The 24,772-nt window shown below is 36.8% G+C and overlaps 9 protein-coding genes across 14 annotated transcripts in view; 5 read left to right on the top strand and 4 right to left on the bottom strand.

The window, feature by feature from the left end:
* The window catches only part of LOC129787003 (syntaxin-1A), a 31,056-nt gene extending 26,775 nt beyond the window's left edge, over positions 1-4,281 (bottom strand). For 4 of the 5 annotated variants that reach the window (XR_008750178.1, XM_055822279.1, XM_055822280.1 and 1 more), the window contains exon 1: positions 3,844-4,266. Coding sequence is in view for 3 of the 5 variants with exons in the window: in XM_055822279.1 (XP_055678254.1) it covers positions 3,844-3,876 (33 nt within the window). In the remaining 2 variants the exon portion in view is untranslated. Of the gene's footprint in view, positions 1-3,843 lie in introns of all 5 variants that reach the window. The other variant, XR_008750179.1, reaches the window with a different exon arrangement.
* Positions 4,282-4,587: 306 nt separating this feature from the next.
* Positions 4,588-8,754, top strand: LOC129787001 (GTP-binding nuclear protein Ran). The gene is made up of 3 exons (XM_055822276.1): positions 4,588-4,715; positions 5,105-5,603; positions 7,984-8,754. The coding sequence occupies exons 2-3, from the start codon at positions 5,172-5,174 to the stop codon at positions 8,197-8,199; spliced, it is 648 nt and encodes a 215-aa protein (XP_055678251.1). The 5' UTR covers positions 4,588-4,715; positions 5,105-5,171; the 3' UTR covers positions 8,200-8,754.
* On the bottom strand, positions 8,690-10,630 carry LOC129787000 (elongation factor Tu). The gene is made up of 3 exons (XM_055822275.1): positions 10,435-10,630; positions 9,245-10,238; positions 8,690-9,155 (listed from the first exon to the last, which is right to left on the bottom strand). The coding sequence occupies exons 1-3, from the start codon at positions 10,472-10,474 to the stop codon at positions 8,792-8,794; spliced, it is 1,398 nt and encodes a 465-aa protein (XP_055678250.1). The 5' UTR covers positions 10,475-10,630; the 3' UTR covers positions 8,690-8,791.
* Positions 10,631-11,301: 671 nt separating this feature from the next.
* LOC129786997 (F-box/LRR-repeat protein 15-like) lies at positions 11,302-13,252 on the bottom strand. The gene is made up of 2 exons (XM_055822271.1): positions 11,912-13,252; positions 11,302-11,838 (listed from the first exon to the last, which is right to left on the bottom strand). The coding sequence occupies exons 1-2, from the start codon at positions 12,628-12,630 to the stop codon at positions 11,535-11,537; spliced, it is 1,023 nt and encodes a 340-aa protein (XP_055678246.1). The 5' UTR covers positions 12,631-13,252; the 3' UTR covers positions 11,302-11,534.
* A 26-nt stretch (positions 13,253-13,278) lies between these two features.
* Positions 13,279-14,659, top strand: LOC129786996 (ferrochelatase, mitochondrial). Its single transcript, XM_055822269.1, has 2 exons — positions 13,279-13,387; positions 13,450-14,659. The coding sequence occupies exons 1-2, from the start codon at positions 13,345-13,347 to the stop codon at positions 14,583-14,585; spliced, it is 1,179 nt and encodes a 392-aa protein (XP_055678244.1). The 5' UTR covers positions 13,279-13,344; the 3' UTR covers positions 14,586-14,659.
* Positions 14,660-14,705: 46 nt separating this feature from the next.
* On the top strand, positions 14,706-15,821 carry LOC129786999 (DNA repair protein XRCC3). Its single transcript, XM_055822274.1, has 2 exons — positions 14,706-15,094; positions 15,153-15,821. The coding sequence occupies exons 1-2, from the start codon at positions 14,744-14,746 to the stop codon at positions 15,633-15,635; spliced, it is 834 nt and encodes a 277-aa protein (XP_055678249.1). The 5' UTR covers positions 14,706-14,743; the 3' UTR covers positions 15,636-15,821.
* On the bottom strand, positions 15,746-18,225 carry LOC129786998 (protein MEMO1). Of its 2 annotated transcripts, XM_055822273.1 has the most exons (4): positions 18,024-18,225; positions 16,985-17,066; positions 16,733-16,914; positions 15,746-16,663 (listed from the first exon to the last, which is right to left on the bottom strand). In XM_055822273.1, exons 1-4 carry the CDS (start codon positions 18,070-18,072, stop codon positions 16,095-16,097), a joined length of 882 nt encoding a protein of 293 aa, XP_055678248.1. In that variant the 5' UTR covers positions 18,073-18,225; the 3' UTR covers positions 15,746-16,094. The 2 variants fall into 2 exon arrangements, with proteins under 2 accessions (XP_055678248.1, XP_055678247.1); XM_055822272.1 differs by having other exon boundaries at positions 15,746-16,914; positions 18,024-18,220.
* A 192-nt stretch (positions 18,226-18,417) lies between these two features.
* LOC129786992 (calcineurin B homologous protein 1) lies at positions 18,418-19,572 on the top strand. The gene is made up of 2 exons (XM_055822268.1): positions 18,418-18,626; positions 18,857-19,572. Exons 1-2 carry the CDS (start codon positions 18,560-18,562, stop codon positions 19,360-19,362), a joined length of 573 nt encoding a protein of 190 aa, XP_055678243.1. The 5' UTR covers positions 18,418-18,559; the 3' UTR covers positions 19,363-19,572.
* Positions 19,573-19,632: 60 nt separating this feature from the next.
* The window catches only part of LOC129786985 (NADP-dependent malic enzyme), a 54,930-nt gene continuing 49,790 nt past the window's right edge, over positions 19,633-24,772 (top strand). The window contains exon 1 of the mRNA XM_055822255.1: positions 19,633-19,847. Coding sequence (XP_055678230.1) covers positions 19,753-19,847 — 95 coding nt within the window. The 5' untranslated portion in view covers positions 19,633-19,752. The remainder of the gene's footprint in view (positions 19,848-24,772) is intronic.

The following is a 24,772-nucleotide window of genomic DNA, read 5'->3' as shown; positions in this document are numbered from 1 at the left end:
ATATTGTTTGAGTGCAAAAGACTTGTCCTCAAAATTGTTTCTTTATGTAAAAAAAAGTTTGTTTGATGTTTTAATTTGCGAAACAAACAGCCACAAGATGGCGCAATATCAAATACAAATTACCACACTAGAGGGCCAACCCAATGGCGACATCTAGTGCTACATTCAACACGTGCTAAATGACAAAGTGTTGCTACATTTTAGCCACCTTAAATGACTTTCAATCTTTTTTGGCACAAGAAAAACCTTCCGAAACTAATTCAATTGAGAAAATTTCTCTCTTTCGCTCCATTTCCACCTTTTCACTGTGCATTCCACCACTATTATACAAAAAGCACATATAGTCGATGGCATGAGGGCACGAGCCGGGGAAATGACACAAGACGAAGATAGATGGTTATAAAATAAGATTCAGGAAGGATATTTGTTGAATGTTCTCGGTGCAAGTTGCACATTTTAGTATATTAACTTTTGTGCGCGTGACCCACACACGGCTCACGGTAAAAAGAAGCGCAACAGATTTTTCAATATGCTATATATGTTTTGTAGTTTAACACCCTTCCATTTATAGGGTGTGTATGTGTGTACATAACAGATGGGCGATTTACTGCATTTTAAATAGTTTTGAATGAAAAGAAGCAGCAGGAAAAACCCGCCCACACACATCAAATGTAATTCGCACGAGTTTAAATAGCGACCCTGCCAATTCACGGGAAACTATATATTGTTTGTATGGTAAAAAAAAGACATAGGAGGTTTCCCATGCTGCTGCAGCTGCAGCTATCTCGAAACTAAATCTAGAACTTTATGCGGTAGATGAGGAAATATTGAATATTAAATTATACAACTTCAGCATAAAAAGCAACAGAGTTGAAAAAAGTTTGTAATAGCAATCATTATGAAAATTCGTATTCCATTAACAGTCGAGGGGAAAAATAGAGAACAAACGGATGTTATAGAAAGTTATTAAGGATCAAAAAAGACCACTAATTACTTTTATAAATACGGTTCTAATGGTTCTAATGAGATTGCAATTTATGTGAGATAGATACCAACTAGTTGCAAGGACTAAAAAAAGAAGTATCCTAATTGAAAAGAAAAACTGCAATATTTTCCCTCGAGTGAAATGAGAAAAATATTTAATTTGTGTTTTCATTTTTTCTTCACTTTTTTTTTCGGTGTACCCACCCACTCAGTCAGCACCCAGAAGTAAAGCTCCAATTACGGTTCTTTTTTTAGGGGGAAGCAACAGCAATTTATGCTGAAGTGTAGACAAGATATGAAAATTATTAAAAACAACATGGATAAAATTGCATTAATAATTGGAACATGAGACAATAAGACAATTTTATTAAATTCGTCATTTCCAAAATTTGGTGAAGCATTTGCGTACCTACAAATAAATTGCTAGGTATATATCTTTCTTTTTTTCATTGCATTGGAATACGAATTTTAATTGATTGATGAATTGAAAAAAAAAAGTTTTTTGTGGTAGTTTTTAAATAAAATTGCCAATGGGACGATTTCTAGAAATCGGCTTTAAAAATTTATTCAGAATAAAGTTTTATTGTGATTGATTTATGTTTGTGAACGTTGAGAGAATTTCATGTGTTCTTTTCGTATTTTTACATTAAAGTTTATTATTAAGGGTTAACGTTAAAACAGAAGGATAATGGGGTCGATTCTGTCGAAAATATTTCCTTTCCTTTTCTTACAATTTTAAAGTTTTGTTAAGGTTTTGACAGTTGATACTTTTAACTCATTTTCTTGTTATTCTATAGAAGAAAAACAAAGAACTTCTTGTCTAGAAAACAGTTGGAAAGGTCGGAAAAATCTTTAAAGAACCTTGAAAGTTTTTTTTAATTAGATTGAAGAAAAAAAAACCAAACTGTCAGATCTTATAAGATTTTTCATAGAATAGGTACCAAAAATCTTACAACTAATGAATTGTAAGACAAAAGAAAATATTTTAATAAAATCGATCCCAACGTCTAAAATTTAGTCTTTTTGGCATTAAAAACTGATTAGGAATAGAAAAGTTAGAAGAAAATTTCTTAGATAATATCAAAACTGTCAAAAATGAATAATATGGAATTGGATAGTGGGCGGAGTTAAAAAAATGAAATGTTATTATCTCTCTTTTATTTGACGTTTTGGAGGTATATAACACCTCCTTCTTCAGGTCAGAAATATCGAGAAAAATATAATGTGAGGAATAAAAAGATTTTTATAGATTTTAGATTTTTTTTTAATATATTAAAAGAAAACAATATTAATACATTAATTAAATCCTTTTTATTTCCCTCCTATTCCTTTTCGTGTTGCAATTGGTTAGCACTCTCCCACTCTAATCAAAAAGTCGTAGGTTTGAGTCAATAGCAGCTCAATCAAAAATTTTGAACTGTTCTCAAGCTTTCCAATCCCTTTTTCGTTTCCTCAGTAAACAATACTCCCACAGCAAAATATTATCAATAGAGCGGTAATTAAATATTTAATCTTTCTCTCTCTCTCTCACTGTCCACATTGAGATTCAAAATAGTTTGCATAACATTTACTTTATTATGTAGGTATGATACTTGATGAATTGGGGCCAACTTCAATAAAACTTTTACAAACAGGCAACAGGCAACTAAATCCTTGCTTTTCGCATGAATCTTTTGGCAGGAAATATTTTAAAGAAAATTCTTATCCCATTGTTTTCACCTCATGAGGGCAAATTAACCCTTTGACACACCCCTATCATGTACACTTTACAAAAATTTTAATCTTATTTTACTCTAATTCAAAGGTAAATTTATTTTAATGAAAATTTAAGGATTTGTTGAAAAGATAAAGATCACCTCATAATTTATCGAGTATTGGGCCTTATTCAGCGACCAAGAAACCCTTGAAATTCGCTTGAAATCTTGAAATTTCAGTACAAAATTTAAAGATTTCAAGGGTTTCTTGGTCGCTGAATAAGACCCATTATTTGCAAAAACGACCCCTCCCCTTGTGCATCCCGAGAGACCCCTTCTACTTTTCTACCCAATTATAAAAACATTCAAATAAAAACAAGGAAAAGTCACATTCACTGAGTAGGTACGCGTACAATTTACCCCACGCATGGAGGATTAAAAGAAAATCCCAAATCCGTAGATTTCTTTTTAAAAATTCATTCAAACGGACAATTTTTAATGCCGGAAGTGATAAAAAGGCAGCACGGGGTGAAATATAAAGGTGGAGAAGGGACAAATTGGTTGGTGGGCGGGAGGGGTGGGAAGTGGATGGTTTGTGAGGTCAGAAAGGTTTGGGAAATGGTCCAGAACTTTGATTGATGGTCATCTCCGAAAATGGCCCATTGAAATGCCCATCCGTGAATTTCCTTTGGGTTTTGCGTGGGGGTGGTGTGGGCGCCTACCCACCCCCAAAGAGAAGTGGGTGGAGGAGTGGGCTCACGAAGGTGGCATGCGAAGGGGGGGGGGGGGGTGCCACGATCGAAGGAGAGACGCAGAGTCTAGACGAGCGGGACAATTAAGACGTGAATCGCGCGCGGTGTGTGTGATTTGCGTGTGGGTGGATGGCTGGAAAGTACACGAACGGGTGGGGCAAGTTAGTGGAGAAAATCCACAGCGCTCCCGAATGACTCACACAGCGGTAGCGGCAGATGCCCGGAAGGTACACAAAATCACTCCGGGAAAATGTTTTTGAGGTCAGGGAGTGGACAACACTGTGGAGAAGAGCTGGAGGTGAAGTTTCGCTCCCATTTCCGGCTGTGGCACTCGCGTAGGGGCAGAAAAAAGGAAGGTTGTCGTTTGTGGGTGACGATGGGAAGTCACACAAAAAGAGAGAGAAATTACATACCGCGACAAGTGCTGCTAATCTATCCTTCGTCATGATTCACTGCTCAAGCTGCCTTCTGTCGTGATTTCACTACGGTATCCTCGGAACACGGAACAAGAAGCTCAAACGGCACACTCTCAGCTCGTGGAGGTTCTCTTGGTTAGTTAAGAACGGAGAAGATTTTCGTGTGGAAGTGTGTTTTGGGGCAGGGCGATCTGTTACTAGATATCCATTTGACTCTGATGGCCTCTGCGGATGGTGCCGACCTTTCGCACAAACTCAACACTTTTCTCACAGCACCCAGCTCTATTTTCCACAAGTGAGAAAATTTCAGATACCACACACCAAAACTACTCCATGAAAATCGATATTTTATTTTCTTCTGCAACAAGCACAGCGCCTGCGTACAAAAACACAATCCTTTTGCCACTGTGAAACACATGAAACATGCTCATTCACACACTGAAACACACCCACACGCATGAAGAGTTCTCCGTATGAATAGGAAAACATCGAAAAATGTTTCAATGTTGCTTCATCGAATTATATTTCATTAATCGTTGAGAGAATGAAACAATATTTTTGTACTTTTAATTTTTAAACTAATTTTTAGCTAAAATTGACTTTTTTCCCTTAATTCTATGAGATTTTGCAATTATTTACAAATAAATTGCGATTAAAGTGTAAATCGAGGGCAATTATAAGCAAAAAATAGGGGAATAAGAGACAATCTGCCGATTTATCTGCCGAATTTGTCGACATGTTTCATGTTCATTTTGAAATAAACGACATTCTCATGTTGGCAACACTAATTTGCACGCTGTGACACCCCAGTGTTATTTGACGTGCCCGGTCCTCGTGTTTTACAATTCAACTTTGCCCCGCAAATTCAGGTAATTTTCCCCTAAATCACCTTCCGTGGATACTGTGGGGACCTACTGGGGGTATCCAGCTAGATGGGGAGTGTGTGAAAATGCAGTGGATGTGCGTGGAAAAGGCATTGGTGAGGTGTTTTGTGGGTGCATGGCGAAATGTTTGAGTCATGGACGCCCGTTGACAGCCTGCAGTTGGCGCTAGAATTTCATTTGCAAGCACCATCACCGCGCATTTCTGCGAATTTCTCTGCATTTCCACCCGCAGTCCTGCATTTTTCATCATAAAACCCATCCTCAGTATCCTTCGGAAGTGCCCAGTGTGTCTGGTGGGGTGCCAAGGAGGCGCTTGTGTAAGAATTTAGTGACTAAAACAAAGCATCTCCCCCATTTTTTTGTGTTTTGTGCAGATTTCTTGAGAAAAGAAACTAAGAGATCACCTGAGGTAAAAGAATAAAAAGAGAAGAAAGCGCGAGGATGTCAACTGATGCGGATATACCGACTTTCAAATGCGTCCTGGTTGGCGATGGCGGTACCGGAAAGACCACCTTCGTGAAGCGGCACATGACGGGTGAGTTCGAGAAGCGGTACGTGGCCACCCTCGGCGTGGAGGTGCACCCCCTCGTCTTTCACACAAACCGCGGCGCTATCCGCTTCAATGTGTGGGATACGGCTGGTCAGGAGAAATTCGGCGGGCTACGTGATGGCTACTACATCCAAGGTCAGTGCGCTATCATCATGTTCGATGTGACATCCCGCGTCACCTACAAGAACGTTCCAAACTGGCACCGAGACTTGGTGCGCGTCTGCGAGAACATCCCCATCGTGCTCTGTGGCAACAAAGTCGACATCAAGGATCGCAAAGTCAAAGCCAAGAGCATTGTTTTCCACAGGAAGAAGAACCTCCAGGTGAGTCACACAGCGACGCCCCCAGATTTCATTTTGTAGTACATCCAAATTTTGCATGCCTCCTTCGTCTTCGTACGTTCGTCATTCAAAAAGGGCTCTCAAGTACACTTTTTCAGTGCTTCTGTGGGAAATTTTATTTTGACGAGATGGCATGAGAAAAATACTTTCCTCTCACTCTGGCATTTTGTGTAGGTGTGATAGTGTGCGTGACGTTTGTTTGTAGTTGTGCGGAAAAATTTTAAAAAATTAAATTTCCATGGAAAAACTCATTTTTGGGCCTCCAAAAGTTGGCGGGTGGCTCAGAAGGGGCCAAAGTACGTTCAGTAAAAATTTGGTGGCGCAACTCGCCGGATTTTTTTGGGGAATTTGCACGACTTTTTCTGGCGCGGATTTTGAGAGTTTTGAACCAGGGGTACCAAACGACGCGGCGTCGCTTCCTGGTCACAAAAAACGCACTTCCGCTGGGAAATTCGGCGGAAAACGCGAGAAAACTGCGAAAAACTGAATGTGGGAGGGAGACAGTATCAGTGACGTGCACTGTCTCTTTTCCTCTTATACAAAATGTACCAAAAAATAGTAGTGGTGGCTTTTGGAACTAAATTTTTACCGCGCCAATTTCAAAAAGTAGTCAAAAAAGCATGAATTTTATATGGGGGCTATGTGAAGGGGGGCTCTGGGGGGAAAATGAATGCCGTTGGTAAAAACCGCCTGGTATCAGTAGTCTCTGTACCAAATTTCATCACGATCGGACCAACGGTGTGGAAATGCATAGATGAACAGGAACGAAATTTTAGAGAGACCTTTCTTTATTATATAGATAAGCATTATTGTGTGTGCATTATCAAAGGGAAATATTTGAACTTTTGCCTTTTCGCTTTCATTTGTTTTTCCTTTCCTAACGCCATGAAAGGCTTCAATTCGTAACAAAATGGAAAATTCTTGAAGATTTGAATTAATAAGAAGATGGAACGATATTTTAGAAAGAAGATAGTATTGATTGGCTAAGCAAAATTCTAAATGCTTTTATAATTCTGCTATAAACAATGTCTTTTGAGTTGAAATCGATATCCCATCAGAAACAGATAAATAATTTGTTTGATTGAAAAACAAGAAATTTCTAGAAGATTCTTTTGGATACTTTAGTTAAATTCTTTACGTGAATAAATAAATTTGTAAAGAACCAGTAAAATACTCTATTTTATTACACAACGTGTAATAAATACGGTATGTAGGAGATTTTTACCCGGCTGGTCAAAGATCGTTTTACGGAAAATTTCGAAAAATGTGATTAATATCAAGCTAAAAGTAAATAAACTGCAGAAGCCAAAATCACAAAATCTCTTAACCCTGGAGGATTTTGCTGGACAAAGTGGCCAATACGACTTTTTTCAAACGCCACAGAATTAAAATCTACTTAATATTTCGTGATAAATTCGACATCTTTATATAAGAAAGATCAATTACTTCAAGTTCGCCGAAAAAAAAACTTGGAAAAACATTTTCTGTTGAGAGAAAATCAAGATTAAAGTTTTGAGGTTAAATGATGAAAGTATTAATGAATAAAAGTCCAGAAAAGCTTAATAATTCCGGAACTAAAATTAAGTCCGGATTTTAGTTCTTCTAAACTTAAGTTTTAGATTATATTTCCTTTCTGTTGATCTTTTTTTTTTTAATTTTTTAATTCCTCGAAGCTAAATTATTTTGCTAAATTTTCTTCATGATTCTTTTTTAAAACGATTTTTTGAAGTTATTTGGTAAGTTTTCTTGAAAAAATTCCTTTGTAAAATTATACAATGTTGGCCAGCCGGGTAACACGTAAAATAATAGCTGTCATTTAATCTCATGAGGTGTCAAATAATGATCTTTTATGTGTTAAAAGAAGGCAGATTTTTATATTTGTTTTGATTAAGTTCTTTAATAATTTCTTTTTAATTAAATTCTTCTTTATATTTTATGATTTTTTCCGCCTTTTCTGATCTTTATACAAAATTAAGGACATTTAAAGGGATTTTTCTTTTTCAAAAATATCTTATTACAATAACTTTTTTAAAAAATATAAAATTTTCGTCCTTCAAAAATTCTTTTTATCTCATTCAAATAATTAAGAATTTTCCAATATTTTTCTGCAATTGATATGCCTTCCTTGTGTGTTCCAAATCCCCAAGAGAGTTGATTGCAAATTGTGGTTCCACAAGCAAGGAAAAAAATCAAAACTGCGCATTGGGTGAGAGAAGAGGGGGGCTAATCAATTCATGTGTGGGCGAGAAGATTTTTTTTTTTGCAAAGCAACCAAATCGATTTTCTATTGAAAGAATAATGCAAAAAATGCATTTTTATTTAAAGAACTTTCTCTGAAATTTTCTTTTCTTCCTCCGTGTAGTACTACGACATCTCAGCCAAGTCGAACTACAACTTCGAGAAGCCCTTCCTTTGGCTCGCCCGGAAACTTGTTGGTGATCCGAATTTGGAGTTTGTGGCGATGCCAGCCCTTCTGCCGCCTGAGGTGAAGATGGATAAGGCGTGGCAGATTCAGATTGAGAAGGATCTGCAGGAGGCACAGGCTACGGCTCTGCCCGAGGACGATGAAGACCTGTAGAGCACCATCTTCGTTTATTTTTTCTTCTCTGTTTCGTCGCGATCTTCATCCCCACCACAACGCGGGAAACTGGACGACGATTCACAGCTAATTACATACATAATTTACTCAAAGAAAATAAAATAAAAGAGAAATTAAGAATAGAACATTTGGAAAGAAAAAAAAATAAGAGAAAATACGGGATTCAGCATAGCAGCAGTTTTACGTCCTGCGAGGTTAATTTATCTGGCTCTCGGGGGGAAGGGGTTAATTTTTTTCTTTCTACTTTTCATTTTTGTTTAAACATAATTGTGCGAAAGATTGAAATTCATGAGAGAAAATAAAAAGAAATACATTTGTGAATTAATTAAATTTGTTGTATTTTCTTTTTTTTTTCAATTTGTTAGAATTCTTATTAGGCCAGATAAATAACCTTTGCGCGATTTTTTTTTGTTTCTTAAACTGGATGGAAATGTTTGAGGAGAGCAGTGAGAGAGAGAAAGAATTGTAATCTCTAATTGGCTTTTTTTATTTAGTTTCTTCCTTAAAAACAAAATACATTTCCGTGAATTCAGAGTGTGGCTTTTTCTAGCTTTCTAACGCTGCGGGGGCTCTATTTGCCCGTACTCTCGGCCTTGGCTTTCTTCTCGCGTGCCTTCTTGCCCTCAACAAGGGCATGACGCTCATCGTCCGTCAGCACGGGAAGAACTTTCGTCACGACGCCGGTGCCGAGTGTGAGGGAACCATCACGGAGGGTGAAGCGTTGTCCCTGCTCCAGCACCATGGGTCGGATGAGGCGCATAATGAGCTTGGCGTCTTCACCGGGCATCACCATGTCCTTGCCGGGAATGGTCACCTGTGCGGCGCAATCCCACGTCCGGGAGAACATTTGGAGCTGGATGAAGTTAGTGAAGGGCTTCTGTCGGCCACCTTCCTCCTTATTGAGGATGTACACCTGACTCTCGAACTGATCGTACCTGATTTTCAGGAAGAATTTATTCTTGATTTAAAGGAAATTCTTTCCGGAAGGGCACAGTGGTGGTCGTGCAAAAGGATCTTTACTTACCCTTTAACAGATCCAGGTTTAGCCATCACCATGCCACGTTTGACATCATCCCTCTTGACTCCACGCACAAGGGCCCCAAGCTGATCACCAGCATGTGCCTCCTCGAGAATCTGATGGAACATCTCAACGCCCGTTACGGTGGACTTGAAAACTTTGTTGTAGCCCACAAATTCGCATTCAGCTCCCTTCTTGAGTGTCCCTCTCTCGAGACGTCCCGTCACGACGGTTCCTCGCCCAGGGATACTGTAGACATTCTCAACGGGCAGCAGGAAGGGCTTATCGAGATCACGCTGAGGCGTAGGGATGTATTTGTCCACTTCATCGAGAAGCTGCAGCACGGGTTTAGCTCCAATTTCAGCATCCTTCCCCTCAAGAGCTGCCAAAGCACTGCCCTTAACAACTGGCACGTTATCCCCGTCGAATCCCATCTCTGTCATCAACTCACGAATCTCCATCTCAACCAGTTCAACCATTTCCTGATCAGCAGCATCGACTTTGTTGATAAACACCACAATGTAGTTGATGCCAATTTGCTTGGCAAGGAGGAGATGTTCACGCGTCTGGGGCATCACACCATCCGTAGCAGCTACAACGAGAATCGCTCCATCCATCTGAGCTGTTCCTGTGATCATATTCTTAATGTAATCCGCATGTCCAGGACAATCAGTGTGCCCATAGTGACGCGTCTCCGTTTGATACTCAATGTGAGCTACATTGATGGTAATTCCACGTGCCTTCTCTTCCGGAGCATTATCAATGTCTGTGTACTTTCGTGATTCAGCCAAATCCCGATCCGCGAGAACTTTCGTGATTGCCGCCGTGAGGGTTGTCTTGCCATGATCAACATGCCCAATTGTCCCGACATTGCAGTGTGGCTTTACACGCTGGAAAACCTTCTTCTCAGCCGCATACCCCCTTGTTTGACAATAAATAATGCCGGAGAAACGCTGAGACGTCCCAGAAATCCACGTTCTTTTCGTAGCATCCCGGAAGGCTGAAAAAATCAACCAAATTCATGCAAAACCATCAATCCTTCACTCCTTGGAAAACATTCTGGAGCGCCCCAGGCCACAATCAGCCGGAATTATGTAAGAAATGTTGCTGTTTTGCTCGCCGACAGAGGAATCTTCTGGATAACCTCAAGCAGCGGGCGGGTGTTGTGTGGAAAATCCCCAAAAAGAGTGACTTACCCGGTGCCAGGAGTGCCCGCAAGGCTTTGTATGTCGTCATTTTGATGCACTTTCAGCAACAGAATGCAGAGAGAATGGGAGAAAATGCTTTTTATGTGAGATAAGGGAGAAAATTCCCAGATATTGTGAAAATCAATGCGGCTGGTCAGCGGAGGTAAAAAATCATGGGGTAGGTATTTATACACGTTGAGTTTTCTACGCGAGTTTTTTGTTTAGTGTAATTAAATTAAATAATGTTTTTTATTTTCAAATTATTTTATAAGATTTAAAAAATTAGGGATTTTAGAAAAATCTTTAAGAATTTTAATAAAAATTATGAAAGAAAATTTTTCAATTCGAAAATTAAAAAAAAATCTTTTTGTTAAAAAGATCTTGGCGAAACATGAAGTTAATTGAAATAATAAAAATAATGAAATTAATGAAATAAAAAAATTAAAAGAAATGTTTTCTCTTTTCCTTATTAAAAATAAAAATAATTTACTGAAAAATACGAAAAAGTTAAAAAAAAATAATAAAATAAATTAAAGAATACTAAACTAAAAAAATAATTTATGAAATTTTAAACAAAATACATAAAGTTGCAAATAAAAAATAATTTAAAAATTGTTTTTTGATCTAATAAATTCTTAAAGTTTTTGATTAAAATTTAAGAATTTAATAAAGAATGAATAAAGAGAAAAACTTTGTTGATTTAAATAAAACCAATAGCAAAAAGACCATAAAAAAAAATAAAAAAAAGAACACAAAAAAACTAAAACAAATGAGTAAAAGCGAAAGTAATTATTAAAATTTTAATCCAGCTTTCAGGACGTTTTAGTAGATTAAAAAAAATCTTTTTGCTGCTAAATTAAATAAAAAACTTTAAGATTGAATCACTATATTGAATTTTTATTAATTTATATGATAGAGCACTTTATAAATACAATTTTAAATTTTATTCACCTTGATAGATTAAATAATAGAGGAAGGTACAGGAATTTTGTTCTTATCCTTGCACTTATCATACAATTTTTATCATCATAATTAAATTAAATTAATGTGATTATCCAATTATATTCCAGTTCGTGATTTAATCCTTTTTTTTTCTCAAAGAAGCAGAATTAATGTGATTCCCTGACCTCCCGGTTCTCCCTTTGTCGCCGCCGTGCTTCACGAAGTTCACGTATCTCCCTAATATCACGGACTGGAAAGAAGTCCTTCCGCCTGCTACGAAACTCCCGGAATTCCTGAGCTTCTCTTTCCCATCTCCTTCGACGATGCTCTTCACTTTCGCAGCACAACTCCTTGCACCCATCGAGGACTCCGGTGTCAATGCCTCTGTTGCGGAGATACTTTTTTGTCTCACAGTGGACATTCATATTGGTGAACATGGTGCGGATATCTGGACAATTGTCAGCGATTCCCCTGCAAAGGAATAAAAAAAGGAAGATATTTACTCCCCTTCTAACCACAGAGTTGAGATCTCAAGAAAACTTGCAGTATCACATGATCATCAACATCCACAACGCAGTGACTGATGTCCATGTAATAGAGTTTCCGGCAAACTTTAGCAATAGTCTGGAGGCAAGTGGAGATGTCCGCTTTCACGTAGGTCAGGCGTATCTTTGTTAAGTTGGGTTGATTCTCAAAGAAGGTCTGCAAACAGGGTCCGGTGATCTTCTTGTTCCAGGCAAAATCAACACGCAGCAGCTGGTGGTTGTGCTGATTGAACAAATTCAGGAATTCATCGTCAAAGTTCATGTGTGGCATGAACAGGAAGAGTAACTTCTTGTTGTGCGTGGCAAGCGGAAGGAGTCCAGTAGCTGTGATTTTGGGGCACAGACTAATGTGAAAAAATTCCAAATTTGGATTATTGCACAAAAGCTCCACGAGAAGCTCATTTGTGAGCCACGCTAAGTTCGACAGGTAAATCTTGCGGAGTTTTCTGCATGTGCGGAAGATGAATGGGAAGGGGCCTTTCAAGCAGCCGGTGTAATGGATTATTTGCAGCTTTGACAACCCCTCAAACAGCCTGTCAGCTAATTCCTGGGCACTCCTGGAGCAGCACCGGAGATTCACTAAATCCTCCCAGCGCAGGAACTTGGCAATACGATCCACCATTATATCCTGCACGGGAATATCGAAGATTGTTGTCTCACGTATTGCCTCACCAGTCTCCATTACATCCTCAACATTTTCGCACTCGTCGCACTCCATTCTACGAGAATTTCTTCACAAATCCTTAAATTGGAATAAAATTTTTGAGACTACTTAGAAAAAGCCGTAAAGTCTGACAGGCAGGCCTGGAGAGGAGGAGGAGGAGGCGCTAACGGCGTCTACAAAATGTCTTTATGACAAAGTTAATGATGGATTGGCTGACTTCTGTAAATTACTCCAGAGCTAAGGTACCGGGCTCTGAACTCGTTGGCTAACACTGCAGGTAGAGTACTAATAGGAAATCATTGGTTTACGGACATATATTAGCTAGACTGCTTGACCGATTTCAAATTTGTGAAGTTTTTTAACAATAAGAAAACTTTTAACATTTTAGTACTAAAAGTTTAGTACACGAATTTTAGTACTAACGTGTTTCGCAATTTTTCTTCTCTTTGTCTTGGAAATTGTCTTGTTGATAAATGGGATAATCATGAAAGTTATGTTAGTGCTAAAATTACAAGTACTAAAATTGGAAGTACTAAAATGTTGAAAATCTTCATTTTTAAAAAACTTTAAATTGAAAACTTCAATTTCTAAATTCAATTCCTAGTCTTCAGAAAGTCTCTTTGCTTTGATCCTTCTCATGACATTTCATTTATTTTCTACACGTGTGTATAAAAATGTGTAATAAATTGCACTTTAGCCACTTTATCGCGTAAAAAATAAATTCCAACATTACTTTTGTGAAAGTGGGGTGAAAGTAATTGCCGGAAAATGATGAATTTCACAAAATTCCCAAAGATTTTCCACCCACTTGGTGAGCAAATTGCTAGAGGGTAATGATTTGGGCATTTTCATGAGATTGTCTTGCAATTTCAGGGCGATGGGGACCGGAAAAGGTTCGTTTCCTTACAACGACCAATGTGAATCAGCAAAAAGCAAAGACAGCAATTCTCATGCTAAACATGGGAGGTCCACAGAATACTCAGCAGGTGCACGACTACCTCTTGGGCATTATGACGGACCGGGATATGATTCAGTTGCCGGTGCAGAGTAAACTGGGCCCGTGGATTGCCCAGAGGCGCACTGAAGAGGTACAGAAGAAGTATCAGGAGATTGGGGGTGGATCTCCCATTTTGAAGTGGACCAATCGTCAAGGGGAGCTTCTGTGCAAACAGCTGGATAAGGTGGCACCCGAAAGTGCACCACATCGGCACTATGTTGCCTTCCGCTATGTTACACCCACCACTGCAGAAGCCTTGGCTAGGATTGAAGCTGATCGTCCTGAGCGCGTTGTTATCTTTTCGCAGTATCCCCAGTACAGCTGTGCTACATCAGGATCGAGTTTCAATGCAATTTTTGATCACTACCGCAAGCACGAAGCACCCAAAGGGATCTCCTGGAGTGTCATTGATCGCTGGCCGACACATCCACTCCTGGCGAAGACTTTTGCCGAACGTATTCGCGAGGAAATTGCCAAGTTTCCCCCAGAGCGACAAAGGGATGTTATCCTCATGTTCTCAGCACATTCCCTTCCCCTCAAGGCGGTCAATCGTGGGGATTCCTACCCCTCAGAGGTGGGAGCCACAGTTCATGCTGTAATGCAGGAGCTCAACTTCTGCAATCCCCATGTTCTCGTGTGGCAATCCAAGGTGGGACCTCTGCCGTGGCTTGAACCCTTCACCGATGCCGCCCTCAAAGCGTACTCCAAGCAAGGCAAGAAGAACTTCATCCTCATTCCCATTGCCTTCGTGAATGAGCACATTGAGACACTCCATGAGCTGGACATTGAATACTGCCACGAATTGGCAGAGGAGCTAAAGATTGAACGAATTGGTCGTGCAGCAGCTCCCAATGATCATCCGATTTTCATTGAAGCCCTAACGGACATTGTGGCGCAGCACCTGAAGAAAGGACCCAAAGTCGCCCCCAAATTCCTCTCCCGCTGCCCCCACTGTGTCAATACGAGGTGCCTGGAGAGCAAGCAATGGTACAGGACGCTCTGTGAAAAGTAATTTAGTAATTTTATTGTGCAAAATATCAGTTTTTGTGATAAAATCAATAAAATAAAAAAGGTTTTGGAACATGATTCGTTACTTGAAAATTCGCGTAGAAAAATACAAAATTACGCGTAGAGAATATTCCCGCCAAAATTTTTTTGGGAAGTTTGGGAATGTCATTTGCCGGCAATCAGCTCAATCTTCCTGGTTCATCGAATTCAGCTGTTTCTGTAAATCCTAGAAGATTAGAGGACGTTATGGGGGAGAAGCCCTTTAAGTGGACTTCCATTACCTTTGGATGCCAGGCATTGGATCAACTGCTAGACGGAGGACTTTCATGCAATGGAATTACAGAGATTTACGGGGAATCCGGCACGGGAAAATCTCAGATTTGCATGCAGCTTGCTGTTACAGCACAATTGCCTCCGGATCGAGGGGGTACCGGCAAGGGGGTTGTGTACTTTACGACTCGTGGTGGAAATATTCCCAGTGATCGTCTCATGAGCATCATCCGAACATTTCAGGTAAGAATCCTGGAAGTTTGGCTTACAAAATGTTTTGCCTCATTGGTTTGTTCTTCAGGATCGGTATCCAAACTTGAGGATAAACTACATGGGTAACATTTTTATCCAGCGCAACATGGAAGTTTGTGGGTTGCTTCACTGTGTCCAACATAAATTCCCCGAATTCCTGCAGAAGCAACAAATTGGACTTGTGATTGTGGACTCAATGGGAATCTTCCGGCATGAAGCGGATAAAATCCAACGTTCCAGGAATATGCGTTGCCTCGCTACGTGCCTCAACAGTCTGGCCAAGCAGCACAACTTTGCTGTTTTGTGCGTTAACGAAGCAACTTCAATCCCAAAGCCGGGGGAGAGTGAAATCATCCCTAGTCTTGGACTATCGTGGTCGAATCTCGTGAGTACAAGATTGAAGCTTTCCCGGACGGACAGAACAACAAGCAGTGGCGATGTGGTCAGGATGATGTCCTACATGCATTCCCCACAAGTTGCCATAGAATCTGCGGAATTTATCATTACAGGAGGGGGTGTTTGTGATCTCTAGGAAGCTCTCAAATCGCTTCTAGTAATTGTACAAAAAATTTAATTAATTTTCCTGACTTCTGCAGCTTCCTTCTTGTTCCAGAAGCTGCAAAAAAAAACGACTCAAAGGAATTTCTTGTTTAAAATCTTTATTCATAGATAAAATGAATTTTTGTATCATACAAAAAAGAAAAGATAAAACCCAAAACTAATTCTTTTTTTTTTGTAATTGTAAAATCAATTTACAATCTAATGGTGCAAAGTTTTCATTTTAAAAGGACATTATGCATTCTCATGCATTGCTTCTATGGCATGAGAAGGGATGAAAAAGTCTTTGAAAAGAAGGAAAAATCCTTATAATTAGAGACTTAAAATTTACGATGAAATTTATTCGCTTGTGGTATCTTTTAGTGCGCTAATGAGGGGCGGGGGGAGATGCTTCAATTTATTTTTTTGTTGCAAAAATTCAGCACAAAAATTTCTATTCAAAGATCAATGATCCGGAAGCATAGCTCACACTGGAATCCGACATACTTTTGCACTGACTACTCTGGGCGTACTTGAGGAATTTAAAGCTCATGCTGTAGCCTCTACTCTTGAGATGCGCCACCGCCTGCAGGAGCACCCCAATGGGATGCCTGCCGCATATGGTGTTATTGTACTTCTTGAGATATTCCGTAAAGGCCGGTGGGTTGAGGTTCTCAATGAGCTCCATGCCATTCTTATCGAGCTTCTCGATTGACTTGTAGATCTGCCCGCAGCTGCGTTCGTAGTAGGTGTAGCGGAAACGCTGGCCCCAGTGGCAGAAATCCGATGAGATCACAAAGAGATTCTGCGGATCAGCCAGATAGGGTGCCAGAATCTCCCCATAAGTTGCCTCACAGGCCGGCGTGAGGGAACCCACGAGAATTGGCACAATAGTGAATTGATTCTTAAAGTCCTCCATCACTTTGGCCACATACGGCAGGTGCATCTCTATACTGTGCTCATCCTCATCCGTCTTCAGATCCATCCATTGGAATTGCTGCGATTCCTGCAATTCCTCATTCACTGGAGCCAGGAAATTTATTTTTATGTTAATTTTTGAAAAGAAAGGATTTTCCTGACGCTTATCTTTACCTGCTCTGTCCACAATGAGATCATAGAAAGGTGTCTTGTACGTGGTGCAAGACGTTAAGGCACAGCCTTTAATGCGAACATAGTGCGATGGCCCGAGAATGAAGACCCGCTTCACAACGGCTGGGCTCACCTGCCGATAGGCAAATGCAGCACATTCCCCGCAATACGTGTACCCAGCATGCCTACAAAGATCCCCAAAACATTTTTTCTTTATTCTCTTCCTCATTCCCGGATGGAGTTCCACCAACTTACGGTGCAATGATGGCACGTGCAGGGCCATAGCTGAGCTCTGCCTTAGCTAACCATCCATCCAGCTGCCGGTTCAGTTCGCTTTCTGCAAAAGTAGAATGAGCAAGATAATTAAGGATCATCGCACCACGCTCATGTGATGGCCACAGAACGAGAATTGGTCGGTGAAGAGGAGAATAATTAATGATAATTTAGATGACATCGCGCTGACTGAAGAGAAAAATATTTTATTTGCACAAGACGAGTTTTTCGTGTGAAAATATTGCTTGAAGAAGAATTCCGGCAAAGTGGGTGGATTAATGGTGTGTAGTGTACCTTCCTGGAGAGCCATCAATGTTTTCCTGGTCAGGAAATTTTTTTTAAATCATTTTTTTTTAATTAAATATCTTTAAAACAATTAATTTTCCAGGTACAGTAATCGCAAAAATTTCAGCATCTTGGAACTTCATTCTCATCCTCCTTGTCCTCGCTCTCTCCCAGATTTCTTTGAGAATTCATGGCTTTAAAAATTTCTCGTGAAGTTTTTCAATTTCATCCTGAACTTTCGCCATTTCATCAATAGCTTCTTCTTTGGGGTCTTCAGAGCTTAAAGACATCTCCAGACGATTGATTTTCGACTCGGTGGCTCTGATATGCTGTGCCCTATTCCGGAAGTTCTGCATGATCTTCCAGATTTTATCCCAATTGGGCTTTTTCTCTTCCTCATCCGTTTCCTCATATTCCAACTTCAGTTTGATATTCAGATCCATCTTAATTTCAGCATCAATGGAGGCTTCCTGGAGCTCCTCTTTGACCTGATCCAGGATACCGAACAACTTTTCCAGGACTTTCCTATTCTCTTCCCGATTATTTTCTTCACAATCAATATCCATAATATCCTGGAAATCCTCAGAGGGTTTTCTTTCTGAATTCTCCATTTTACTTTGCAAAGGGAAATTTTGTTTTTAGGGGCGCAGACTACGTTCGCGGAAATAAATTTTGGTAATGGAAACAAAGAACAGCTGATTTGGAGGGGCGAACTTTTGAGGGATGTACCACAAACCTGAATCCGTGTACCAGCTTCCAGCGTGCGTTGCTTCTCGCGATGCCATCGTGAATTGCCTTGCAGGAGTTTCACTTCACCAAAAAGATGCCACAGGAGGAGACAGGAGACCCAGAGAAAGGGGAGCTTTTCGTGGAATTTAATAATTTCACTCACTCACTCTAATCCCATCAAAGCACCCACTGACGATTTTCCGCAGAAGTCTGCAGAGAAAATTACTTTCTCATGTCCCACATAGTTCGTCAAAGAATAATTTTCTTAATTTTCTTTAGTAAAACAAATTATTTCTTTCAATTTCTCTTCTAAATTCATTTATAATTTAATTTGATTAATTTGCAATATGAAAGAAAAATTAAAAAAAAAACTAACTGAAAATAGATTCAGGCATATTGGGGACAGTCTAATGCTGTCTTTTGCGATGTAAAAAACATGTCAAAATAATTTCAATATTTTTAATCAAAAAAATCGCGACAAAGGGTCAAAGTGCGTTTTTTGTGAGTTTCCTGGCTTTTCTTGAGGTGTGCAGAAGATAAAAAATGGGCAATAAGTCATCACTACTCCTGCGAGAGGAGGAAATTGCTCAAATTCAGGATGAAACTGGATGTAAGTTCTCTTCTATTTTTCCATCTAGAATTGTTTTTTGGTTGAGATATTTGGGAATTCGGGGATGACTCACATGCAATGAGGGCAGGAAGCCTCCAAGACAAATGTCTGTCACGTCCTTTTGTCTCCGGGAGCCAAGGTCAAGCCGTGACATTTGTGTCTGGAAGCTTACGTAATCCCAAAGAGGCTCTGAAAGATGACAGGGTTGTCTTCTCTCCCTCCACCCACAGTCACACCGAATCAGATTGAGCGCCTCTACTCGCGATTCACATCCCTGGATCGCAGCGATTGCGGAACATTGTCACGAGATGACTTCCTGCGTATTCCAGAGTTGGCAATAAATCCCCTCTGTGATCGCATTGTGCACGCCTTCTTCGTGGAGAGCAGCGATGACCGGGTGAACTTCCGACAATTCATGACAGTGCTGGCCCGTTTCCGACCCCCCAAGTCCAGTGGGAAGCGCAATAAGCTGAACAGCCGCACAGAGAAGCTGAGATTTGCATTTAAGATGTACGATCTGGATGATGATGATTCCATCTCTCGCGATGAGCTCCTCAGCATCCTGCACATGATGGTGGGTGACAACATCAGTCAGGATCAGTTGAATTCCATTGCAGAGCGAACAATCGTGGAGGCTGATCAAATGGGACAGGGTACGATCTCCTTTGAGGATTTCTGCAAGGCCCTGGAGCGAACTGATGTTGAGCAAAAGATGTCCATTAGATTCCTCAATTAATTCCCATCATACAGGAAGAATTTCCTCTCATAAATCTTACCAAAAATGAACAAATAGGACGGCCTTTTGCAGCTCTCTCACAGCTCGACAAGCTTACTTAAAAAGGACAAATTACTCACACTGGAGGATTAAAATCATTCCACGAGTGATTCACAGACATGTGTCTTAAAAGAAATTAACAAAATAAAAGAATTTAGGGTAGGAAAAAAATCTCTTTTTCTGTCTAATGATGCTCTAAAATTGATTAAAAACGCATTAATTTATCCGCAGTTACAACGATGTGGCTGAAATTCACTACGACTCGTGGATTTTATCGTTCAGTTTGTCACTTTAGTTTCAGTGTGGACAATATTCGGTCAAAACGCAAAAAAGACACTATTATTAAGTAAAATGATCTGTGCGCCAAATTCCCTGATATTTTCTAAAGTGAAATGGAATTTTTTATCACACCTGTGTTCAAAGAAATCACCTTTAGCTCAATGGAAGTAAGTAAAGCAAAATGATCATAAAGCTAATAACAAACGATAATTTTTTACAAAAAAAAAGGAATCCAAATGAAAAGTGGAGGTATTACAAATTTTCCCAGTTTTCCTCTTCCTCTTTGTATTTTGCGCATGTGTTTGAATTTGTTTGTGATCTGCAAAAAAAATAAATACTAAAATGTATTTTTAGCAAACTTTTTCAAGATAGCCAAATGAATTTTTCTCATTGAAGCTTATTTTATTCTTTGTAATATCATAATGGAGGATTATGTTAACATTTTTTTCATTTCAAATAATTTTATTTGCAAACATAAGAAGCGTAAGAAGCTATACTCTGTTCTAATTAACCTTGCACGCCTAATGCTGAACCATTAAGGCGATCCAGGTAATCAGTAGCCAATGGAAACGCGTTGTACGAATGTATCAGCCAATCAAAGCATTTCTTTGAAACACAGAGTCTTCTTCTTATTCATTTACATTTCGTTTAATAATCATTTTGTTGATCTGATTTAAATTAAGTTCAATCCGGAGGTGTGGCTTTGGTGCAAGTTTGAATAAAAGAGAGCAAAATATACCTACCTAATTCCTAGATTTATGATGTAAAACGTAGGAAAGCTCATTATAAAAGTATGTATCGGCTGAAAAAAAGCGTGAGTAAAATAATAATCTGAGGTAAGTTAAATTGGAAATTGCTGAGGCGTAGTGAAAGCAAAATTGTTTTTCAGTCACAAATTAGGGGTAAAAAAAACTTACAAATAAAATTATTGCGAAAAGAGAAAAATGTAATTATTATAATTTAAAATTTTTTAACTGATTTTTTAAATGATAAAAATTTTAGGGATTCATGCAATGGCCTTAAAAATCTTCTCCATCATAAATTCTTTTAAAGAACTACATTATATTGAAGGACGTAGTTTAAACAGATACCTACATTAGGGTGTAGCGTCAAAACACTTTTTTCGCCCTCGTACCTCTACCACTCGTCAAAAGTTCGGTAATCTAATGCCTTTTCCAAAACCGTTTAACTTTTCACAAAATATTGAGGTTCTGAGACTCCGGGAGCCTCTAAATGATAACATGTTTTTAGGAATTTTTGGACATATTATTGAATATCTCAGGAACTATGATAGATATCTTAGTGCTCTCTTCTCCAAAAGTTAGTGGAAATTAAGTTCTAAAAGTCCCCCGTACACAACATTCCTGTAAAATTTACCTAAATACTTGATATTTCGTTTAAATGCTCAAAAATTAGAGCTAAAAATGGTATTTATCGTATATACTACTTTACAAAATAATGAATATCTCCGCTTCTACAAGTCCGATTGTTATAAATTTGGGCTTAAATTAAAGGTAATTAAATTTCCTAAAACTTTCTTGAAGGTACGAAAACTGTAACTTTTATTTTTTTTATAGAAAATTTGAGATAAAGAATTTTAATTAAAAAAAAACACAAAAAAGCTCAATTCTTTTAATTATTTTCAACAAATTTCTCAAAAATCTCCTTAAAACTGCTTTTTTTAAATTATTTTAAAATAAAAAAAAGTATTCTCAAGTGCATACGGCCTTAAAAAACTCTTTTTTAAGTAAGATACTCTCAGAAAGAAAATACACGATTTTATTTCTATTATTTTTTACAAAAAAAATCTTTTTTTCAAGAGAAATGCTCTCAGAAAAGATATTATATGATTTTATTTCTTTTATTTTTTGGAAAAAATCACTTTTTCAAGAGAAATGCTCTCAGAGAAAAATTACAAGATTTTATTTCTTTTATTTTTTTTTTAGTAAAAAATCACTTTTTCAAGAGAAATGCTCTCTGAGAGAAATTACAAGATTTTATTTCTTTTATTTTTTGGAAAAAAATCACTTTTTCAAGAGAAATGCTCTCTGAGAGAAATTACAAGATTTTATTTCTTTTATTTTTTGGAAAAAAATCACTTTTTCAAGAGAAATGCTCTCTGAGAGAAATTACATGATTTTATTTCTTTTTTTTTTGGAAAAAATCACTTTTTGAAGAGAAATTCTCTCAGAGAGAAATTATATGATTTTATTTCTTTTATTTTTTTTTTAGTAAAAAATCACTTTTTGAAGAGAAATGCTCTCAGAAAAGATATTATATGATTTTATTTCTTTTATTTTTTGGAAAAAATCACTTTTTCAAGAGAAATGCTCTCAGAGAAAAATTACAAGATTTTATTTCTTTTTTATTATTTGGAAAAAAAATCACTTTTTCAAGAGAAATGCTCTCAAAGAGAAATTACACGATTTTATTTCTTTTATTTTTTTGGAAAAAATCACTTTTTCAAGAGAAATGCTCTCAGGGAAAAATTACACGATTTTATTTCTTTTATTTTTTTTTTAGTAAAAAATCACTTTTTCAAGAGAAATGCTCTCTGAGAGAAATTACAAGATTTTATTTCTTTTATTTTTTGGAAAAAATCACTTTTTCAAGAGAAATGCTCTCAGAGAAAAATTACAAGATTTTATTTCTTTTATTTTTTGGAAAAAATCACTTTTTGAAGAGAAATGCTCTCAGAGAAAAATTACACGATTTTATTTCTCTTATTTTTTGGAAAAAATCACTTTTTGAAGAGAAATGCTCTCAGAGAGAAATTACATGATTTTATTTCTTTTATTTTTTGGAAAAAAAATCACTTTTTGAAGAGAAATGCTCTCAGGGAAAAATTACACGATTTTATTTCTTTTATTTTTTTTTTAGTAAAAAATCACTTTTTGAAGAGAAATGCTCTCAGAGAGAAATTACATGATTTTATTTCTTTTTTTTTTTTTTTTTGGAAAAAATCACTTTATGAAGAGAAATGCTCTCAGAGAGAAATTACATGATTTTATTTCTTTTATTTTTTGGAAAAAAATCACTTTTTCAAGAGAAATGCTCTCTGAGAGAAATTACAAGATTTTATTTCTTTTATTTTTTGGAAAAAAATCACTTTTTCAAGAGAAATGCTCTCTGAGAGAAATTACATGATTTTATTTCTTTTTTTTTTTTTGGAAAAAATCACTTTTTGAAGAGAAATTCTCTCAGAGAGAAATTATATGATTTTATTTCTTTTATTTTTTTTTTGTAAAAAATCACTTTTTGAAGAGAAATGCTCTCAGAAAAGATATTATATGATTTTATTTCTTTTATTTTTTGGAAAAAATCACTTTTTCAAGAGAAATGCTCTCAGAGAAAAATTACAAGATTTTATTTCTTTTTTATTATTTGGAAAAAAAATCACTTTTTCAAGAGAAATGCTCTCAAAGAGAAATTACACGATTTTATTTCTTTTATTTTTTTGGAAAAAATCACTTTTTCAAGAGAAATGCTCTCAGGGAAAAATTACACGATTTTATTTCTTTTATTTTTTTTTTAGTAAAAAATCACTTTTTCAAGAGAAATGCTCTCTGAGAGAAATTACAAGATTTTATTTCTTTTATTTTTTGGAAAAAATCACTTTTTCAAGAGAAATGCTCTCAGAGAAAAATTACAAGATTTTATTTCTTTTATTTTTTGGAAAAAATCACTTTTTGAAGAGAAATGCTCTTAGAGAAAAATTACACGATTTTATTTCTCTTATTTTTTGGAAAAAATCACTTTTTGAAGAGAAATGCTCTCAGAGAGAAATTACATGATTTTATTTCTTTTATTTTTTGGAAAAAAAATCACTTTTTGAAGAGAAATGCTCTCAGGGAAAAATTACACGATTTTATTTCTTTTATTTTTTTTTTTTAGTAAAAAATCACTTTTTGAAGAGAAATGCTCTCAGAGAGAAATTACATGATTTTATTTCTTTTATTTTTTGGAAAAAAATCACTTTTTCAAGAGAAATGCTCTCAGAAAAGATATTATATGATTTTATTTCTTTTATTTTTTGGAAAAAATCACTTTTTCAAGAGAAATGCTCTCAGAGAGAAATTACATGATTTTATTTCTTTTATTTTTTGGAAAAAAAAATCACTTTTTCAATAGAAATGCTCTCAGAGAGAAATTACAAGATTTTATTTCTTTTATTTTTTGGAAAAAAAATCACTTTTTGAAGAGAAATGCTCTCAGGGAAAAATTACACGATTTTATTTCTTTTATTTTTTTTTAGTAAAAAATCACTTTTTCAAGAGAAATGCTCTCTGAGAGAAATTACATGATTTTATTTCTTTTATTTTTTGGAAAAAAAATCACTTTTTCAAGAGAAATGCTCTCAGGGAAAAATTACACGATTTTATTTCTTTTATTTTTTTTTAGTAAAAAATCACTTTTTCAAGAGAAATGCTCTCTGAGAGAAATTACATGATTTTATTTCTTTTATTTTTTGGAAAAAATCACTTTTTCAAGAGAAATGCTCTCAGAGAGAAATTACATGATTTTATTTCTTTTATTTTTTGGAAAAAAAATCACTTTTTCAATAGAAATGCTCTCAGAGAGAAATAAAACGATTTTATTTCTTTTATTTTTTGGAAAAAAAATCACTTTTTGAAGAGAAATGCTCTCAGGGAAAAATTACACGATTTTATTTCTTTTATTTTTTTTTTAGTAAAAAATCACTTTTTCAAGAGAAATGCTCTCTGAGAGAAATTACATGATTTTATTTCTTTTATTTTTTGGAAAAAAAATCACTTTTTGAAGAGAAATGCTCTCAGGGAAAAATTACACGATTTTATTTCTTTTATTTTTTTTTTTTAGTAAAAAATCACTTTTTCAAGAGAAATGCTCTCAGAAAAGATATTATATGATTTTATTTCTTTTATTTTTTGGAAAAAATCACTTTTTGAAGAGAAATGCTCTCAGGGAAAAATTACACGATTTTATTTCTTTTATTTTTTTTTTAGTAAAAAATCACTTTTTGAAGAGAAATGCTCTCAGAGAGAAATTACATGATTTTATTTCTTTTATTTTTTGGAAAAAAATCACTTTTTCAAGAGAAATGCTCTCAGAA

Source organism: Lutzomyia longipalpis, chromosome 1 (assembly GCF_024334085.1).
Source record: "Lutzomyia longipalpis isolate SR_M1_2022 chromosome 1, ASM2433408v1".
In the NCBI taxonomy this organism is placed as follows: Eukaryota; Metazoa; Arthropoda; class Insecta; order Diptera; family Psychodidae; genus Lutzomyia; species Lutzomyia longipalpis.
Note: the sequence above shows the minus strand (reverse complement) of the source record. Positions and strands in the feature narration are given on the sequence as shown.

What these genes read in the sequence shown, in the direction of transcription:
- LOC129787001 (XM_055822276.1), top strand. Translation starts at nt 5,172, where the DNA reads ATGTCAACTGATGCGGATATACCGACTTTCAAATGCGTCCTGGTTGGC. An exon ending in ACAGGAAGAAGAACCTCCAG is followed by an intron (nt 5,604 to 7,983) that starts GTGAGTCACACA and finishes TCCTCCGTGTAG; the next exon opens with TACTACGACATCTCAGCCAA.
- LOC129787000 (XM_055822275.1), bottom strand. Translation starts at nt 10,474, where the DNA reads ATGACGACATACAAAGCCTTGCGGGCACTCCTGGCACCGG. An exon ending in GCGGGCACTCCTGGCACCGG is followed by an intron (nt 10,239 to 10,434) that starts GTAAGTCACTCT and finishes TGATTTTTTCAG; the next exon opens with CCTTCCGGGATGCTACGAAA. An exon ending in AAACCTGGATCTGTTAAAGG is followed by an intron (nt 9,156 to 9,244) that starts GTAAGTAAAGAT and finishes CCTGAAAATCAG; the next exon opens with GTACGATCAGTTCGAGAGTC.
- LOC129786997 (XM_055822271.1), bottom strand. Translation starts at nt 12,630, where the DNA reads ATGGAGTGCGACGAGTGCGAAAATGTTGAGGATGTAATGGAGACTGGT. An exon ending in GTTGATGATCATGTGATACT is followed by an intron (nt 11,839 to 11,911) that starts GCAAGTTTTCTT and finishes ATTCCTTTGCAG; the next exon opens with GGGAATCGCTGACAATTGTC.
- LOC129786996 (XM_055822269.1), top strand. Translation starts at nt 13,345, where the DNA reads ATGATGAATTTCACAAAATTCCCAAAGATTTTCCACCCACTTG. An exon ending in AAAGATTTTCCACCCACTTG is followed by an intron (nt 13,388 to 13,449) that starts GTGAGCAAATTG and finishes TTGCAATTTCAG; the next exon opens with GGCGATGGGGACCGGAAAAG.
- LOC129786999 (XM_055822274.1), top strand. Translation starts at nt 14,744, where the DNA reads ATGTCATTTGCCGGCAATCAGCTCAATCTTCCTGGTTCATCGAATTCA. An exon ending in GCATCATCCGAACATTTCAG is followed by an intron (nt 15,095 to 15,152) that starts GTAAGAATCCTG and finishes TTTGTTCTTCAG; the next exon opens with GATCGGTATCCAAACTTGAG.
- LOC129786998 (XM_055822272.1), bottom strand. Translation starts at nt 18,072, where the DNA reads ATGGCATCGCGAGAAGCAACGCACGCTGGAAGCTGGTACACGGATTCA. An exon ending in AAGCTGGTACACGGATTCAG is followed by an intron (nt 17,067 to 18,023) that starts GTTTGTGGTACA and finishes CTACTTTTGCAG; the next exon opens with AAAGCGAACTGAACCGGCAG. An exon ending in GCACGTGCCATCATTGCACC is followed by an intron (nt 16,915 to 16,984) that starts GTAAGTTGGTGG and finishes GGATCTTTGTAG; the next exon opens with GCATGCTGGGTACACGTATT.
- LOC129786992 (XM_055822268.1), top strand. Translation starts at nt 18,560, where the DNA reads ATGGGCAATAAGTCATCACTACTCCTGCGAGAGGAGGAAATTGCTCAA. An exon ending in AATTCAGGATGAAACTGGAT is followed by an intron (nt 18,627 to 18,856) that starts GTAAGTTCTCTT and finishes CTCCACCCACAG; the next exon opens with TCACACCGAATCAGATTGAG.